Below are 18504 nucleotides of genomic sequence, written 5' to 3' on the forward strand. Positions count from 1 at the left end.
CAGTAAAGTTAGATCCCATTTGTGATTAACTGATTCAACAATTAATGGTAGAAAAGCACTGAATAAAACTATTTGCAAATATTCTTGGTTTAGCTCTAATCAATCTCAAATATGTTAACTCAATTTACAGAAGTCTTTTCAGGCTTGGGCTGTGTTTTGTTTTATTTTTTCTTTCCTTATTAATCAATATCTGCAACTCCAGCAAGTTTGGTGGCAGTTAAATAGTTCATTGGGTTTTTTTCCTTCTCTTTCCATGTGCTTAAGCAAAATCCTCCCTAATGTCTGCATGTGTTTGTTGCAGAGCTTACCCCATCGAGGAATATCCTTGCAAAACCAAATCAGCTGCTGCAATAATGCACATGATCATGAATAATCTGGATCCCTCAGTGGCCCAGGTAATGTACCATGGAAATAAAGGGATGGAAATTATTCACAGAACAGGAGCAAATCTACAAGTAATTCCCTCCATATATGCTCACATATAAATGGAGTATTTTAGGACCTGGGAAAGGTTTATGCACCACTTATTCCCATTTAAACCCTCAATATAAGGATTAAATGGGATTGAAGTAGTGCTGCATAGGTCTTGTGCTGGTCCTCCACACAAGGGTGAATTTCCTCCATAACATCTGTAGAGCTGGCTTCTATGTGGGTTAGTTAAGTAGGCCATTTTCAGTATCCGCAGGAGAGGATATGTACAGTGTGGCATGCCAAAATGATACTTTCTGTGGGACTGATCCTCTAAGGTTCCTGAGCATCTCCTGGAGGGACTGCGGGCCAGCCAAAAGGTGCACCATGTTTCTCAGGATTGGGATCTGTGTAGGGTTTAGACCTGCAGTCCCATATGCTGTAATCCTAATGACAGTGGGAATTATGCATGCAAGAGGCATGCAGGGTTTTTAGATGGTAAAGCTATTATTTTTATAAAGATCTTATCACCAACCACAATGTTCCTCAGAGTTTTCAACTCCTGTTGGATCACTCTGAGGTGGAGCTGGTGACTACTGGAGTTCCTTTAACTAGTTGACCTTTTTTATTAATTAGGCTCTGGTGTTCTGGGAGTCTGGAGTACTGGCGTCTGGAGACCCAGGATGTTCAGTTTGGCTGGGGGGAGGAGGAGAGATTTTGGTTGTTCAAATTAATAGGCCTCTGTATATGTCAGTAAATATGGTAAAAGTATTGTCTCCTCCATCAAAGAAGCCCATAGTGGAAGCCAATGAGTCAAGAAAGCACAGCAAGATGACCTCATGGAGGTTATAGCTCCCCTCTTGTGGGGGGCTGGGGGGCTGTGGAACTTGAAGGGTGATGCCTCCTTACCCCATGGATACTGGGGATCTGCAGGCAAGAGACATCCCTCCCCCGCCATGCCAAACAATGCGGGCAGGAGCCATGTACATAGATGGCTTTGGGTGGCAGGGCTGGCTCTCATTCCACCTAACAGTACGGTTCCTCCAGCAGCCATACTGCTATTGGATGGGTGCCCCTGCCGCTGCCACGCCCACTTCCATGTAAAGCAATAATGTTTTTGCTTTCACTTGTCTTCCTTTCCTTGTTCTTTCGATTCATTGCTACACACACTTGTTGTGCCTTGTCTATTTAGACTGGAAGCTCCTTGGGGAAGGGACCATCTCTCACTATATATTTACAGAGCAACTAGCACAGTGGGGCCAGGCTCTGATTGGGGCCGCCGGGCACAACAAATTAATCAGGGCCCAATCCTGCTCCCATTGAAGTCATCGACTTTAATGGGAGTAGAGTTAAGTACTCAATATGTTATGTCCTCAATATATATCGAAAAGTAAATGTTAACCCTTTCTGCATCTTTGAAAGTGCAGCATGCATCTCAGAAGCAAGATCGCTCAGACTGTCTTTAAGGGAGCTTTTGCCTGCCTAGTTAAAAGAACAGCAACCAATGATTAACTTTTGCAATTTGGCATATGGGTCCCCACATTTTGGCAATAATTAATAACCCTTATTCTAAGGGGGAGATTACAATCCACTGATTTGCTTAAATTGTCACTTTTACTATGATACTTTCTGATTTCAAAAGTCTAGAGAATGTTGATGCAAAAAATATAACAAGTTGAATTTAATATTAAATTAATCTCTGGGATTGTTAGAGGGATCACTCAGAAACGTTGCAGGAAAGCACTAGTTTTAATATAACAAAAATGTGCATTTTTTAGTTTCCCCAGGAGCTTGTAACTTACGGAGGAAATGGACAAGTCTTCAGCAATTGGGCTCAGGTATGACATTGATACATTGCAACTAGAGTTCTTGTGAAAAAGTAGATCAGATTCATATTTCACCCATCGGAACTCCATTCTGCTTAGGCAGAGTTTGTGACAAATTCTTGGCAGTCATTGTCTCGTAATATTCCAAAACATCCTGTCTGGGTAGATGAATGCTGAGTTATGAACTGTAAAGATGTACAGAGCTTTATTTAGTGAGGAGAGCACATGCTGCCAAATAGGAATGTTGTGACGATAATTGTGTGTTTTAAGATCATTTCTTTTCTTTCTATTGTACATTTCCATGCGCGTCTGGTTTGTTCACATAATTTTAGAGGCAAACTGCATCCTAATATGTAATAAGATATATTTATTTGTTTCTACTAATTTCACACTAGTTCGCACAACATGCAACTTACTAATAATGACTTAAAAAGCACAATCTTGAGTCTCAGGGTAGCAGCCGTGTTAGTCTGTATCCGCAAAAAGAACAGGAGTACTTGTGGCACCTTAGAGACTAACAAATTTATTAGAGCATAAGCTTTCGTGGGCTACAACCCACTTCTTCGGATGCATATAGAATCTTGAGTCTGTTTCCAACAATGTCAAAGAACAGCTGAAGACATTTCATAAGTACTAGCTGACCATTTCTTTGTCCAGTTTAGCTTCAATTTTGGTAACACTGAATTATATCTCCTTTGATAAAGAGGCGGGGTCGAGGCTTGAGTCTAAATTCTGGGGCTGGAATGTTTAATGGATCCTAAAGTCCAGATCTTAGGCCTGCTTTCCCAACTAGATGAGAAGATTTCAGAAGTGTCAGGTATTGTTTCACTCATAGAACAAGCCTCTGCATACTATATGTTGTCCCCGTTCTTCTCAGTAATGGCATGCAGTACAGTGTAGTTGTCTAACACAAACACTTTGCAAACACTGAAATTTGCACATGAAAAAACATTTCAAGGAAATCACTGACATCAATAGCATGGGTACTCAGTTACGTCTTATACAAGGGCAATGTAGTCATTCAGAACCAGATTGGGTCCAGTCAACAAGGGTGAAGTGGAAGAACATTTAATGAGCAGCTCTCATGCCCCTGTGAACAGCAGGGCACAAATGCTGTTGCTGTGAGCACAGAAACTGCTCCTTCCATGAATCCTCTTAGGCACAAGACACTCCAAACGGGGCAGAGAAGTGAAAGGAGGAGGTGGGGCTATCGACCTTCCTTGTTGCTGGTAGAGCTGGACAGGTGTGCAGGCAGGAAGGGATGTAGCATCAGGCATGCGCCTCCACCCACAGACTGGAAGATCTAGGAGGAATTCTGGCTCTGAATTCCTCCCAGAGCTCACCTGAGGATGGTTCACATTATTCTAAGGTTTCCTGTACCTCTCACAAACAAAAATACCCTAAAGACAGAAATGCATTGGGTCAGATATATCCCTGCTGAAGCTTCTCTGATTTTGGTCCCCTTTTTTTGTTTTTCAAAAAATACATTAACTTACAGGTAAGGGAACATGAATGGTCTTGTGGTTATGGCACAGGTCTGGGAGATGAGAAACCTGGGTTTTATTCCCAGTTCTGTAACAAACTCCATGTGTGACCTTGTGCCTCGATTTGCGAATTGATAAAATGTGGATTGTAGTCCTTACCCCCACCAAAGGGGCTTTTTGAGGTTAAATTCATTATAAATTATTTGTGAGGCCCTGTTCCCGTTTTAGTGTGAACAGCACCTCTAGCTAAATTAGATGCATGCATGTGTTCTCGGAGGCTGGTGTGCCTCAGGGCAGATGTGAGGTGAAATGCAAGCAACACAAAATTTGGTAACACTCTGTCCTTTCTCTAGTTCCAGCAGTCCTGTCCAAATTAGATAGAGCTGTGAACTGCAGGAGTTTCACTGCAGAACAAACAATGCTTTTTTGTTCCTGATTACTTAGAGTAGCAATCGGATGAATGATTGGGTTGTAATGGGGACACTTTGTTCTCTGTGTTCATGTCATGAAATCAGAGTGCTGCTTTTTTTTTTTTTTCGCCATTGCAAAATTTATCCTGAAAATGCTGGTATTATCTGCACAGCCCCTTTCTTTCTTCCAAGTAGATTACTATAGAAAAATCTGGTACCAAATTTCCCTCACTTTAGCCCCACCAGCCTCAACACTTAAAATTGTGACCTGGGCTAGTCTTTTCAGCCAAGAAGGCCAGGATGGGTCTTGCTTTAGACAGTCATTGCTGCTTGCTAATCAGCCAGAAGGATGGCGGTTGTACATGAAATATAAGAAGATGTGACTGTTTTGTGCATTTTCAGTCCATAACCACATCTTGAAAATTCACTTGAAAGAATATGAACTTTCTGTTGGAAAATAATGGATTTGAGTTAACTCTGCAGCCAGTTTATAGACTAAGGGACAAATTCTGCTCTCTAGTGTAATTCCAGAGTAATTTTGCAGATGATGTTGGGAATTTTTTTTACTTCTGAATGTATCAAGAACTGTATTTTCTTTTATCAACATGATGAAAAGAGGTGTTTTTTGTTTAAAATGAAAACTTCTTTCACCTTCTAGTGCCAATTGTAATCCATATTTATTTCAAAGGTGAGAAGCCATAGGAGACCTTGAAATCTTGAGATCAATGAGGTTTGTGTGTGTTTTCATAGCTGTTATTTTAAAGAGAAATTTTTAGCATTTGGCCTTGGGAAGATTTTCAGAAAAGTGCCAGAACCAAATGGCTCACTTCAGGTTAAAATTAGGACAATTCCAAAAATGATGCATTAAGTGCTAGCAAGTCATTTCTGAGTTTTGTACTGGAGAAAAATACTAATTTTTTTGCTGTTCTTTCTGGAGCTCATTCAGAATGTTCTCACTAGTCATTTATGTGTTTGCTGTTGAGCAACGTCCTTCTAATAGACCTTATTAAAAGCAAGAATTAGCAAAAGCTCTGGTTGATTTTTTTATACATAAATACACTATGTTATCCACACAGATATTCTTATACTAGAAACTTAAGAGCCCTGTGAAGACAGATCATTGCAAGATGGAAACAGACTCACTAGTTTTCCTTTGCTTTAATTTTCAGTTCTGGTTGGTGATGCACTATTTGTCTGAGATGACCGAAGAGCAAACTTTAGTGATGTACAGTGGACATCCTTTGGGCCTCTTCCCCAGCACTCGGTATGCACCTCGATTAATCATCACCAATGGCATGGTGGGTATTATCATCTCATTCTGTTCTCCTCATCTTAGGCTGTTTTTAAATGTATTCCTTATTAGATTATCATTACATGAATATAAGAAAATGCATAAGGCCAAATTCTGCCCTCATTTATTCCAGTGCAACCCTCTCTAGGTCAGTGAGGTTGCACTGGTATAATTAAGGACAGAATTCTGCCCTCATCAGGTGGCCATGTTTTTCTGTCAGAGTCAGCCTAGGGCAGATTTGAACGAATGACCTAGAGGTGAAAGTTTCTGTGTTCCATTGTCAGTCTTCTAAGCCATTCAGTGCCCATCTCTTCATCTGTTATTCATGTGGATGGGTAGTTGCCTTCTGTAAGATTTGAAAGCAGGTAAGCTGCATGACAGATGAGTCACTTTTCCCATAATATTAGAACATATGGAGCCAAAGCCCACTTGCCTTACCCTTGGGATTAGTCCCATTGATGTTCATTGATTTACTACTGGCATGAGCAAGACTAGCAGAATTTGGCCTATGCCTTGGTCTACACTACGGGGTTAGGTCGAATTTAGCTGCGTTAGGTTGATTTAAAAATGCATGTGTCCACACAACCAACCCCGTTCTGTCGACCTAAAGGGCTCTTAAAATCGACTTCTGTACTCTTCCCCGACAAGGGGAGTAGCGCTAAAATCGACCTTGCTGGGTCGAATTTGGGGTAGTGTGGACGCAAATCGACGATATTGGCCTCCTGGAGCTATCCCAGAGTGCTCCATTGTGACCGCTCTGGACAGCTCTTCGAACTCCAATGCACTAGCCAGGTACACAGGAAAAGCCCCGGGAACTTTTGAATTTCATTTCCTGTTTGGTCAGCGTGGCAAACTCAGCAGCACTGGTGACCATGCAGTCCCCCCAGAATCGTAGACCATAGAATGTTTCTACGCTCCCCCATCATCTCCATCCCTGAGGTTATCGCAGATTAGAAGGCAAAAAAACGCACTCGCGATGACATGTTTTCCCAGCTCATGCAGTCTTCCTGCACTGATAGGGCACAGCTTAATGCATGGAGGTATTCAGTGGCAGAGGCCAGGAAAGAATTAAGTGAGTGTGAAGAGTGAGGCAGGACGCGATGCTGAGGCTAATGGGGGAGCAAACGAACATGATGAAGCGTCTGTTGGGGGAGCAAATGGACATGATGAAGCATCTGTTGGAGCTGCAGGAAAGCCAACAAGAGCACAGACCCCCGCTGCATCCACTGTATAACCGCCTACCCTTCTCCCCATGTTCCATAGCCTCCTCACCCAGATGCCCAAGAATGTGGGGGGGGGAGGCTTCGGGCACCTAGCCACTCCACTTCAGAGGATGGCCCAAGCAACAGAAGGCTGCCATTCAAACAGTTTGATTTTTAGTGTGGCTACAATAAGCAATGTGGCCTTGTCCTTCCCTCCTCCCCCACCCCACCGGGACTACCTTGTCCGTTATCTCATTTTTTTTTAAGTAATAAAGAAAGAATGCATGGTTTCAAAACAATAGTTACTTTATTTTGAAGAGGGGAGGTGGTTGGCTTACAGGGAATTAAAATCAACAAAGGGGGTGGGTTTGCATCAAGGAGAAACACACACAACTGTCACACCGAAGCCTGGCCAGTCATGAAACTGGTTTTCAAAGCCTCTCTGATGTGCAGTGTTCCTTGCTGTGCACTTCTAATCACCCTGGTGTCTGGCTGCTCAAAATCAGACACCAGGCAATTTGCCTCAACCTCCCATTCCGCCATAAACGTCTCCCCCTTACTCTCACAGATATTATGGCGCACACAGCAAGCAGCAATAACAATGGGAATGTTGGTTGCGCTGAGGTCTGACCAACAGCACCAGCGAGCTTTTAAATGTCCAAAGGCACATTCTACCACCATTCTGCACTTGCTCAGCTTACAGCTGAACTGCTCCTTACTACTGTCCAGGTTTCACGAGCCATGGGAGCAAGGGGTAGGCTGGGGTAGGTGCGACTGCGCTTTGCTGCCAGCTGGGAGAGCAGCCTGAGGCAGAAGCCTCCAGCTTGCAATAGCAGCAGTGATGGTGAGCTGAGCGGGCTCCATGCTTGCTTGCCGTGCTATGGCATCTGCACGGGTAATGCAGGAAAAAAGGCGCAAAATGATTGTCTGCCGTTGCTTTCACGGAGGGAGGGGCGACTGGCGACATGTACCCAAAACCAACTGCGACAATGTTTTTGCCCCACCAGGCACTGAGAGCTTAACCCAGAATTCCAATGGACAGCGGAGACTGCGGGAACTGTGGGATAGCTACCCACAGTGCACCGCTCTGTAAGTCGATGCTTGCCACAGTAATGAGGATGCACACCACTGACTTAATGCGCTTAATGTGGACGTACGCAATCAACTGTATAAAATTGATTTAAAAAAATCGACTTCTATAAAATCGATCTAATTTCATAGTGTAGACATACCCCTATGGAATAGAACCATTGCTATGTTCCAAAGTTTTATTTTTTTCTTTTTAGGTTATTCCCAACTATTCCTCCAGAGATGAATATGAGAAAATGTTTGCAATGGGAGTTACAATGTAAGATATGCTTTATTATTACTCCTGTTTCAAAGGTTTGCAGTCTTATATTTACTAAACCTGAGTCAGGTACCAGTTACCTTTTGATTAAAATTTCTAATGTAGACGGACTTTAACTGTGTTCCATAACTAAGGTAAGATCCTGATTCAGCACAGCACTTAAACACATGCTTAATTTTAAACACAAGTGATCCCATCTGTGCTCAGCAAACAATTTAAGCGCATTGGGACTTAAAGTTAAACACATGTATAAGGACTCAGCTGAATCAAGTTCTAAAGCCTCGGTCATGACCAAGACATGATATTTTTGATATTTTGGAAATAAATAATTTGATTACATTTTATTTTTTCATTGCTCATCCAGTTTATGGAGCAGGGGGATTGTTCACTCAATTATACAAGACTTTGCATGTCATGGTGAGAATTAACAGTTATCGTGCTGTGAAAGTCATGGGGAAGTAGGTGCACATAAATAAGGAGCAGAGATGAAGGGGGTTAATATAGAGGAGGATGAACATGGACGCTAGCATTCTCAAGGGAACCTATGAGAGTTAGGAATCTCTGGTAAAATTTTCAAAAGCACCTGAGTGATTTAAGTGCTAAGTTGCACTGAAAGTCAAGTCACATCTACACTGCAAAACCAAAACAACTCTCTGCAGTGAATCTCAAAGCCCAAGTCAATTGACTTAGGATTGCAGGGCTTGTGCTGCAAGGCTAAACATAGCCATGTAGACATTCCTGCTCGGATTAGAACACGGGCTCTGAGACCCTCTCCCCTCACCTGGTTTCAGAGAGTGGGCTCCAGCCCAAGTGGGAATTTCTACACTGCTCTTTTTTAGCTCCACAACACAAGCCCAAGTCAATTGACCTGGGCTCTGAGGCTCACTGCAGTGAGGTTTTTTTTGCAGTGTAGACGTATCCTGAATCACTTAGGTGCGTTTGAAAATTTTATCCTCAGTTTTCATTGACTTTCAATGGGGATCCAGCATCTACATCACTTCATCCCCATTGGGAGTCCCAGCCAGAGTGCTTAGCCCACATAAAGCCATGTTTCCAGTTTACTTGTTTATGCTGCAGCTGTGCACTCCCAGAGCTCCTTCTATACCCATATTTGACCTTATTACAATAAATAACCAGCTTTGGGCTTTTGAGGTGACACTGCCATTGAAGTTCAGCACATGGAAGAATGGCGAGATATTGACAAGGTTTCCTCTTTTTGACGGTGGTGGACAATCACTTACTCATAATGCAGACAGGATTCAGTTACGTTGTAAACTTGATAATACCCGGTTTTCTAACAACAGATAACATAGCCACAGAAAATGCTGTTTTAATTTTAACCTTATTCTGAATTGAATAAAATGGACATCATTGTGCTCCCTTCAATCGATAGGTATGGACAGATGACAGCAGGGAGCTATTGCTACATTGGACCACAGGGAATTGTCCATGGAACTGTGGTAAGAGATTTGGGGAGGGTCGATACATTGTCTGCGAGAGTTGGCTGCCGGTGGGTGCTGAGTTGACTGTTGTTATCAGGATGCTCCTGACTACTAAAGGAAATTAGTTTTGCCACCTTATTAAGAGAACTGTAGCTCCTCCCCAAACTCTTCAAATCAGAGATGGACTCATGATCCAGATCCATAATTTGAGAGTGTCTGGATCTCAGGTTTTAATTTGGGCCCATCTCTAGTTACAACAGGTGAACTGGCTGAACTTGTATTGTCCTAGTACCTGCTCCATTGAATGTAACGTGTTCTTGGTCCCTCATTTGATTTAGTACTGAAATACTGTATTTTGGGTCTGCCAGATTCTTCTTGCATAGTGTCTCAAAATCCTGTCTAAAGACTTGGGTGCACAGATTCTGTCACCCAGGAGTATATCCACAGAGTCCTTTGGATTGAAAGGGACCTTTAATTAATATGTATTCGATTCCCTGGCCTCATGACGGGATTGATTCTGGCACCCCTAAACCATCCACGAGACTTGGATGTCTCTTAAATATGTTCAGGATCAGGAATGATGAGTCTACAACCTTGCTCGGCAGCTTGTTTTATTCTTTAACCTTTCAAATAGTTTCTACCGATATTGAATATAAATTATCCTTTAAATCAGTTCCATTGTGTTTCAAGCATTACATTCTTGCAAAAGGCTGGGAAGAGCACTTGACCCTCCTAAAAACACCAGTACCTTAGAGCAGGGATGGCCAACCTGAGCCTGAGAAGGAGCCAGAATTTACCAATGTACATTGCCAAAGAGCCACAGTAATACATCAGCAGCCCCCCCATCAGCTCCCCTGCCCCGCTCCCAGCGCCTCCCACCAACTGGCAGTCCCGCCGATCAGCACCTCCCCCTCCCTCCCCACACCTCCTGATCAGCTGTTTCATGGCATGCAGGAGGTTCGGGCCGGGGGGAAGGAGCGAGGGCATGGCAGACTCAGGGGAGGGGGCAGGAAGGGGTGGAGTGGGGGCAGGGCCTGTGGCAGAGCCAGGGGTTGAGCAGTGAGCCCCCTCCCCCCCCCCCCGGCACATTGGAAAGTTGGCGCCTGTAGTTCCAGCCCCGGAGTCGGTGCCTTTACAAGGAGCCGCATATTAACTTCTGAAGATCCGCATGTGACTCTGGAACCACAGGTTGGCCACCCCTGCCTTAGAGTATCTTAACCAATTCTACTTGTAAACAAATGTAGGCTTGACACAATATCTAATCAATGCAAAAGTACAATAGAGATACAAAGGTGTTAAATATCTTTAAATTTAGGGATTTTAGGGAAAGGGGTTATGAATAATTGCTTTGTTGTGTACTGTGTGTTAGCTAACAGTGCTGAATGCAGGTCGTCGCTACTTGGGTGTGGAGGACCTGGCTGGGAGGGTGTTTGTCACCTCTGGTCTTGGAGGGATGAGTGGTGCTCAAGCTAAAGCTGCAGTCATTGCTGGATGTGTGGGGATCATTGCTGAGGTAAGACCAACACCTCTTTGTTTTCATTCTGTAGTCCCTTTGTGGGGTTCCTTTATACACTGTCTCAGATCCCTCTGCTCTCTGGAGGCTTGTTCCTCATTCCTTTCAGTTTGCCTTCCTGTAGTAAACTCCATTCTGGTAGCATCTACGCCTGCTCAGTTATAAAATTCCCTACCCTACCACTGTGTAACGGGCAAGAATTGTGTGAAACATGCAATTTATGTGATCCTCATTTAAAAAAAATATTCTCCCCGCAACAGCTGTGCACCCTTTCCAATGCTTATTATAAGCTCCACTCCCTTCCCTAAAGTCCCCCATCCTCTATAGCTTGTTTTCAGTTCATTGGATTTGATTATAAGCTCCTCAGCGTACGGACCTTGCCTTTTGCAAAGTGCCAGGTACATGCCTAGTGCTATTTAAGTAATAAACAATCATTCTCTAAGTGACCAGTTTTGAATGTTGGGGCTAAATTCGGCCCTAGTGTAAATAGGCCTAACACCAATGAACTTGAATGGGAATTGTGCTCTTTTATGCCAGGACTCAATTTGGCCCAAGGTATTAAAACAGGGGTGAGTATATAGGGTTAATGCATCTGGCAGCCTCATCAAGGGAGCCTAATGGTAGACGCTCTCCAAATGTATGGACCCTCCCCAAATCTCTTACCACAGTTCTGAGGACTATTCCCTGGGGTCCAATGCAGCAGTAGTTCCCTGCTGTCATCTGTCCCCTACCTATCACTTGCAGTGAGCACAAAGATGATGTCCCTTTTATTCAACTCAGAATAAGGCTAAAATGAAATTAGCATTTTCTGTAGCTATGTTATCCATTGTTAGAAAGCCTGGTGTTATCAAGTTCAAAACTTAAATTAATTCTGTCTGCATTAAGAGTAAGGGATTAACCACCAGCAGCAAAAAGAGGATCCCCTGTCAATATCTCGGCATTGTTCCATGTGCTGAACTTCACATGGGAGTTTCACATCAACAGCTTGGAATGTTCTAGTTATTTTAGAGGGATTTTCAAAAGTGCTCAGCCTTGGCCTAACTCTGCTCCCATTGAGGTCAATGGGAGTTTAAGTCACTGGGCGTTTTACCATTGACTTCAATGGGAGGAGATTTAAATCAATACCAAGTGCTTTTGAAAATCCCACCCTTAAGCAGCAAGGCCCATCACAAAGAATTTATTGATCAGCTAAAGACCACTGGGGCAGCACATGTCTCAAGCATTTATCCCAGCAAGTCCTGATCTCATTATAGTGGCCAGATATGAAAGGTCAATACAGTTTCTCTTTCAAATGTTCTGTTTGGTACACAAAGCTTTGGGCTGCTTCGTTCTGTGCTCCGGCACTGAAGTCCATTGTCTCAGTCCCCGGGTGCACCTTCCCAAACGCTGTATGGAGTGGACAGCCAGGGGCTGGTCTCCCCCTGCCCCCCACTGCTCCCAGCATAACTTAGAGCAGCCTCAGAGCTGTTCTAAATTATACCAATTTGTAAAGGACTCCTAGAGGCAAGTACTTTGTCTGGGGAATTGCCAGATTGCCATATCCTCTTTCACCACAGCACACCACTGATGTGCAGCCTCAGCTGGAGGGAGGCGGAATTTATCATTTGGCCCAGTGGGAGCATTGCCTGTGCAAAGACTGTCTGAGTGGCTCATCTATTTGATCCCCAAGAGGAAAACTGTCTAACAACTGCCTCCCAGTTTTTTAAAAAATGAGGGCAAGTAGCAACACAGTCTCTTCTCTTACTCCCACCTAGAGTAAGATCAATTTTTAATGATATTTTGCCAATATTAGCTACCTTTTATCTGTAAGTTAAAGACCACTAATGCATTAGCTCTCTGCACACTGGATGTTATGAGCCCATCAGGTTTATGAAATGAGGGATAAGCAACGCATCTAAAAGCCAAACACTAGAATTCTAATGTTGATAAATGTAAGTATCCATAAGACTGAAATAGAATCCACCCTATTTGAAATATAAATAAAGAAAAACATTAAAGTCTCTTAGTGCCTGCATTTTTTGGTTGTTTTTATGTTCTGATGCTCCTTATGATTCTGTTCTTCTAAAGTTTTCTTTGGTTTCTAACCAGAGTTGATCAGAATAATTTTCTGTACTCCAAAATGTAATAAACAGAGATCAGGCATAGACTAGGAATAATGGGGCTGTTATATATAATTATTTATAAAATCATTTTATTTATAATGATTATATAATCATTTATTCTTTTGCTAAAGAATATAAATACAGTTCTGCTCCAGCTTAAAGATCAATTTACTTCCCTTTTAATTTTTTAAAGAACTTTTCAACTCTATAGAACCTCATCCTGTCCTCCTTACTCAGATGGAAATATCACATTTCACACTTTATACTAAAGTTACATTTATAAACTATTTCAGATGAGTTAATAAATGATGAATCAAGGTTATAAATATGTCACAATAGTATAGATAGCTATAAGGACATCAGTAGAAGGTTATGGGTTCGAGTGTCATTCAGTCTGACACTAAAAGGGCACCTTTAGTTCACCCAGCTGCAAAATGGGTTTCTGATTCATTGGATATAATGCTGGCTACATCACTTCTTTTTGTATCATTGGCTATGAAACTGGTGTGCCTTAACTGTGCCAGCCCAATGAGGCATTGGCTCGGGGGGAGGGTGGATGGGTGGTTTTTGACATCAGTAGAAGGAGTTATAAATGTTTAGAGGCAAGAAACTTATTGAGCTATGGCAGGGTTTCTCAACCTGTGGGTCAGAACCCATAATTGGGTCACCAGAATGTTTCAAAGGGTCGTGTGGCAGTTCCTGCAGCTCCTGTGCTGTGGGGCTGGCTGGGCTGGGCTCTCAGCTCTGGGCATTGCAACCTCCGGGGCTGCAGTGCCGCTCGGGTTTGGCCCCACCCGCTGACTGGACCAAATTTGGGTGAGTGGAGTTGTGACCTGGCTCATGGGGTTGCAGCGCCACTCACTCAGATTTGGCCTATCTGGACTCCTGTCATCATGACGGCTGGGCCAAACTTGAGTGGCACTGGGATCCCAGAGGTTGCATTGCCTGGAGTAGGGAGGCGAGCCCAGCCAGCCCCTCAGCACAGGAGCTGCAGGAGCTGCCATTGTGGGGTGAGTGCTGGGTAGGGTTGCCAGGGAACACCCGGTCAAAAAGGGACCCTGGTAGCTCCGGTCAGCACAGCTGACTGGGCCGTTAAAAGTCCAGTTGGTGGCACAGCGGGGCTAAGGCAGGCTCCCTACCTGCCAGAGCTCTGCACGGCTCTGGGAAGCAGCAGCATGTCCCCTCTCTGGTACCTATGTGTAGGAGCAGCCAGGGGGCTCCATGCGCTGCCCCTGCCCCAAGCACCATCCCCGCAGCTCCCATTGGCCAGGAACTGTGGCCAATGGGAGCTGCGGGGGCGGCGCCTGTGGACGGGGCAGTGCGCAGAGCTGCCTGGCCGCGCCTCCACATAGGAGCCAGAGGGGTGGCATGCTGCTGCTTCCAGGAGCTACTTAAGGTAAGTGCTGCTGGGAGGCTGCATCCTGATCCCCTCCTGCGCCCCAACCCCCTCGGCCCCAGCCCTGACCCCCCTCCCGCCCTCCAAACCCCTCGGCCCCAGCCCAGAGCCCACTCCTGCACCCCAAATCACTCATCCCTGGCCCCACACCAGAGCCAGCACCCCCAGCCAGAGCCTTCACCCCAACTCCCTGTCCCAGCCCAGAGCCCCCTACCATACTCCAAACCCCTCTGCTCCACCCCCCAGCCCGGAGCCCCTTCCTGCCCCCTGAACTCCTCATTTCTGGCCCGACCCTGGAGCCCGCACCCCCAGCCGGAGCCCTCATCCCCTCCCAAACCCCAAACCCCTGAACCAGCCTGGTGAAAATGAGCGACTGAGTGAGGGTGGGGAGAGTGAGGGAGAGGGGTGGAGTGAGTGATGGGAGGGGCCTCGTAGGAGGGGCAGGGAGCGGAGCAAGTGTGTTCGTTTTTTTGTGAGTAGAAAGTTGGCAACCCTAGTGCCAGGCAGGACCCCACACCGCTGGAAGGCAGCACCCGACAAAAACCACTCCAGGGTGTCCACCCCCAGACTATTTACTGGGTTGCAACAGGCCATAAACATTTACAACTGGGTCCAGAGCCCAAAAAAGTTGGGAACCACTGACCTATGGGACTCTAGGACAATTGACTGACTACTTATTAAACCATTCATTAGTCATTTACTAACTCATCATACATATATGCTTAATATAAAGTGTGCCTGAGACACGGTTGATATTGATGAGACTTTTGCTTAAGTGAAGACTACAGATCAGGGCCAGGGCTTACCAATACAGAACATTTAAAAAAGGGTTTTTTAAAAAGTTGATTGTTCACAATTGTGATAACATCAGACTGGGGTTAAGTGCCATATAATGCCCTCCCATTGGTAAGACCACAGTAGGCTAGAACCTGTGTCCCAGACTTGAGCAGCAAGTCATCCTCTGATGGGAACCAGTTTGGGCCAACTCAAAGGGGGAAGGGAACATAGCCAGTGTCATGACCCACAGGCCTCAAACCCAGGTCCACAGTGTGAGCCATGCATCAGTCCTCCACTTGGCAGCCTGCTGACAACTGCTGGACCCATGAAGCCCAACCCCAGTTTGAGGTTCCACCCCTGACGTCCTACTGGTGGAGTCCCAAAGCAGCTGATTGGCCTGCTGGCTCTACTTAAGCTAGCAACAGGAACAGGAAGCTGTCTGAACGACAGTGATCCACCCTGCTCTGGACTGTGTACCTTGTGGCTCTTGCTTCCGCTCCCTTGGCTCATGACCTCTGACTCATGGTTCTGATCTCCAGTTTGTCTCCTGCCTCTGACCCCATCGTTTCCTGACCTGGCCTGACTCTGATTACCAACTCTTGGTTCTGATCTCCAGTTTGTCTCCTACTTCTGATCTCCTGGTATCCTGACCAAGTCGACTCTTGACTCCTGACTGTGGACTTTGGCTCTGACCACTAGATCTGGCTGCCCATGACCTAGCCTTGACAGCCAGTAAAACCAGTGGATCAGCTGGGAAGTCCATATAGAACTATGCAGAGCCTGACCTATCATTTCAGTGGGCATTCTCTTCTGTACCAATCTCTGGGTCGCCTGTAGCATAGCTTCCTTTGCAGTCTTGCGGCCACTGGCTCTAGTTCCATGCCTGCACCCTACCCAACTCTCTGAGAGGTGTTGCGGGGAATTACTGCTGGTTCTGTCTCATTTTTTAAGGTCAGATTCCCTGACAGCTAATCATATGCTAGCAAAATTGTTGCAAACCCTGCATAGGTATGTTGGAATAAAAACAAAAGCTGTTATACATATATTCATAGCTTCACTTTGGGGCATAAACTACCTGCTGGGGCCTCTTTAACCTATTATGCAGGGGTATAGGGTTAGAGAAGAGAATCCCTAGTGTAACTCCACTAGTCCCACTGGAGGTACACTAGATATGATGTGAGCCCATGTGGTTGATGGCATTTTAAAAACTGTTGACTTGCTGATCAAAGAGCATAAAAGATTTTCTAGAATCTGATGAAAAGGAAGTTAATTTCTTTGGGTGTGTTGATGGGGTCTATGAAATGAGATCCAAGCCCCTATCAAGATAGGTCAGAAATACAGTATATAGGATACTATAACACAGGGGATTTGGATAGTCCAATCAGTGCTACACTCAGACTTTTAGAATTGTATATCAGAACCCATGTATTTGTCATGTACCATTCTGCATTCTTTTCTCCATCACTGTTGTTTTGCCTGGTACTAAAACAGCATACTGTATTAGGCTCGGCCGAGGTTCGGCCCTCAGCGGGGCTGTGGGGTATCTCACCGACTCGCTCTGGTCCGCCGTCAGTCCTGGTCCAGCAGTAGTGTGGGACAGCAAACACACAGTTAGGGGCTCAGGCCCTTAGGCAGGGGCTGAGCCAATAGTTTGGGAACCCAGGTCCCTAAACAGGGGCTGAATCAATGGGTTGTAGCAGCCCAGGCCTAGGTCAGGGCGGGGCAACAATCAAATAGTCAGTCGGGAACCCAGGCCCTTAAGCAGGGGCTGAGCCAAGGAGCAAGAGGTCCCAGCCTCTCTAAGCCAGGAGAAAGGGGGAGTCTGCCACCCAAGGAGTGGGTGGCAGGGGGGACGCAGGCCCTCCCACTCCACTGCGTCCCAGCTCGGGGCCCTAGCAGTGGCGGAAACTCACTGCTGTCAGTGGGGATCCTGGCCGCAACACACTGACATTGGCTCTGGCAGTGCTGCAGCCAGACTGGGGTCGGCTGCCCCCAGGCTACTTCCACACTCCCCCTCGTAGGGTACCTGGGCCGTACTAGTGTCCTTGGTGCTCTCCACCAGCATCGGTTCCTCTGGGTAGGTAGCGAAGGGTATGCTCGGCTCCTCCTCAGGATAGCAGGAAAGGGGCAGGTTCGGCACCTCCTTGGGATAGCTGGAAAGGGGCAGGCTCGGCTCCTCCTTGGGATAGCTGGAAAGGGGCAGGCTTGGCCAGTCTTCCTCAGGGTACCGGGCGAGGGATAGGGCAGGCTCGGCTGGCCTGCTGCTGTCTCCCAAGCGGGAGCTCGGCCACAGATGTCTGCTCTCTCCGCCGGCTTGTTCTCCACTGAGCTCTGCAGGCAGGCTTTTATACTTCCGGGTCGGCGCCGTGACATCTGAGGGGCGGGCGCCGGACCCAGTGGCTCCACCCACATTGGTGTTAGGGTAGGGTTACCATACGTCTGTTTTTTCCCGGACATGTCCGGCTTTTCGGCAATCAAACCCCTGTCTAGGGGGAATTGCCAAAAAGCCGAACATGTCCGGGAAAAATACCGGCCGGACACTTCCTCTCCCGCGGCTGCTCTGCTCCTCCCCTGACTCAGACTTCGGCTCTGTTTAAGAGCCAAGCTGCCCGAGCCAGCACTACTGGCTTCGGGCAGCCCCAGTGCCTCCGGACCCTGTGCCGCTGGAGCAAAGCAGCTGGAGCCGGGGGAGGAGAAGTGCCCAGCCGGTGGCTGGGGTCCGGAGGCACGGGGGCTGCCCGAAGCCGGTAGTGCTGGCTCGGGCAGCTTGGCTCTTAAACAGAGCCGAAGTCTGAGTCAGGGGAGGAGCAGAGCAGCTGGAGCCGGGGAGGAGAAGTGCCCGGCCAGGGGCGCAGGGTCCGGAGGCATAGGGGCTGCCCAAAGCCCGAGTGCTACCGGCTTCATGGTTTTCCGGGCAGCCTCAAGACCCTGCGCCCCTGGCTGGGTGCTTCCCCTCCCGGGCTCCAGCTGCGCTGGGGAAGCGCCAGCCGGGGGCGCAGGGTCTGGAGGCTGCCCGGCAAACCGTAAAGCCGGTAGCGCTCGGGCAGCCCTTTTCGCGTGGCTGGGAGGGAGGAGGGGGAGTTAGGGCGGGGACTTTGGGGAAGGGGCGGGGAAAGGGCGGAGTTGGGGCGGGGCCGGGAGTGGGAAAGGGGCGGGGCTAGGGCCTGTGGAGTGTCCTCCTTTTTATTTTTTAAATATGGTAACCCTATGTTAGGGGAGGTTCGGCCCTCAGCGGGGCTGTGGGGTATCCCACCGTCTCGCTACATATACAAAGAGAAGCAGTTTCCTCTATGTAACTGACTTCT

General features: G+C 46.5%; 1 protein-coding gene across 2 annotated transcripts in view; it reads left to right on the forward strand.

The window, feature by feature from the left end:
- UROC1 (urocanate hydratase 1) overlaps nucleotides 1-18504 on the forward strand; it is a 71788-nt gene that overhangs the window by 16136 nt on the left and 37148 nt on the right. For both annotated transcript variants that reach the window (XM_054035334.1, XM_054035333.1), the window contains 6 exons: nucleotides 302-395; nucleotides 2187-2246; nucleotides 5298-5426; nucleotides 7908-7969; nucleotides 9363-9429; nucleotides 10781-10924. In XM_054035334.1, the coding sequence (XP_053891309.1) occupies nucleotides 302-395; nucleotides 2187-2246; nucleotides 5298-5426; nucleotides 7908-7969; nucleotides 9363-9429; nucleotides 10781-10924 (556 nt within the window). The remainder of the gene's footprint in view (nucleotides 1-301; nucleotides 396-2186; nucleotides 2247-5297; nucleotides 5427-7907; nucleotides 7970-9362; nucleotides 9430-10780; nucleotides 10925-18504) is intronic.

The sequence above is a fragment of the Malaclemys terrapin genome, chromosome 7, assembly GCF_027887155.1.
Source record: "Malaclemys terrapin pileata isolate rMalTer1 chromosome 7, rMalTer1.hap1, whole genome shotgun sequence".
NCBI classification, from domain to species: domain Eukaryota; kingdom Metazoa; phylum Chordata; order Testudines; family Emydidae; genus Malaclemys; species Malaclemys terrapin.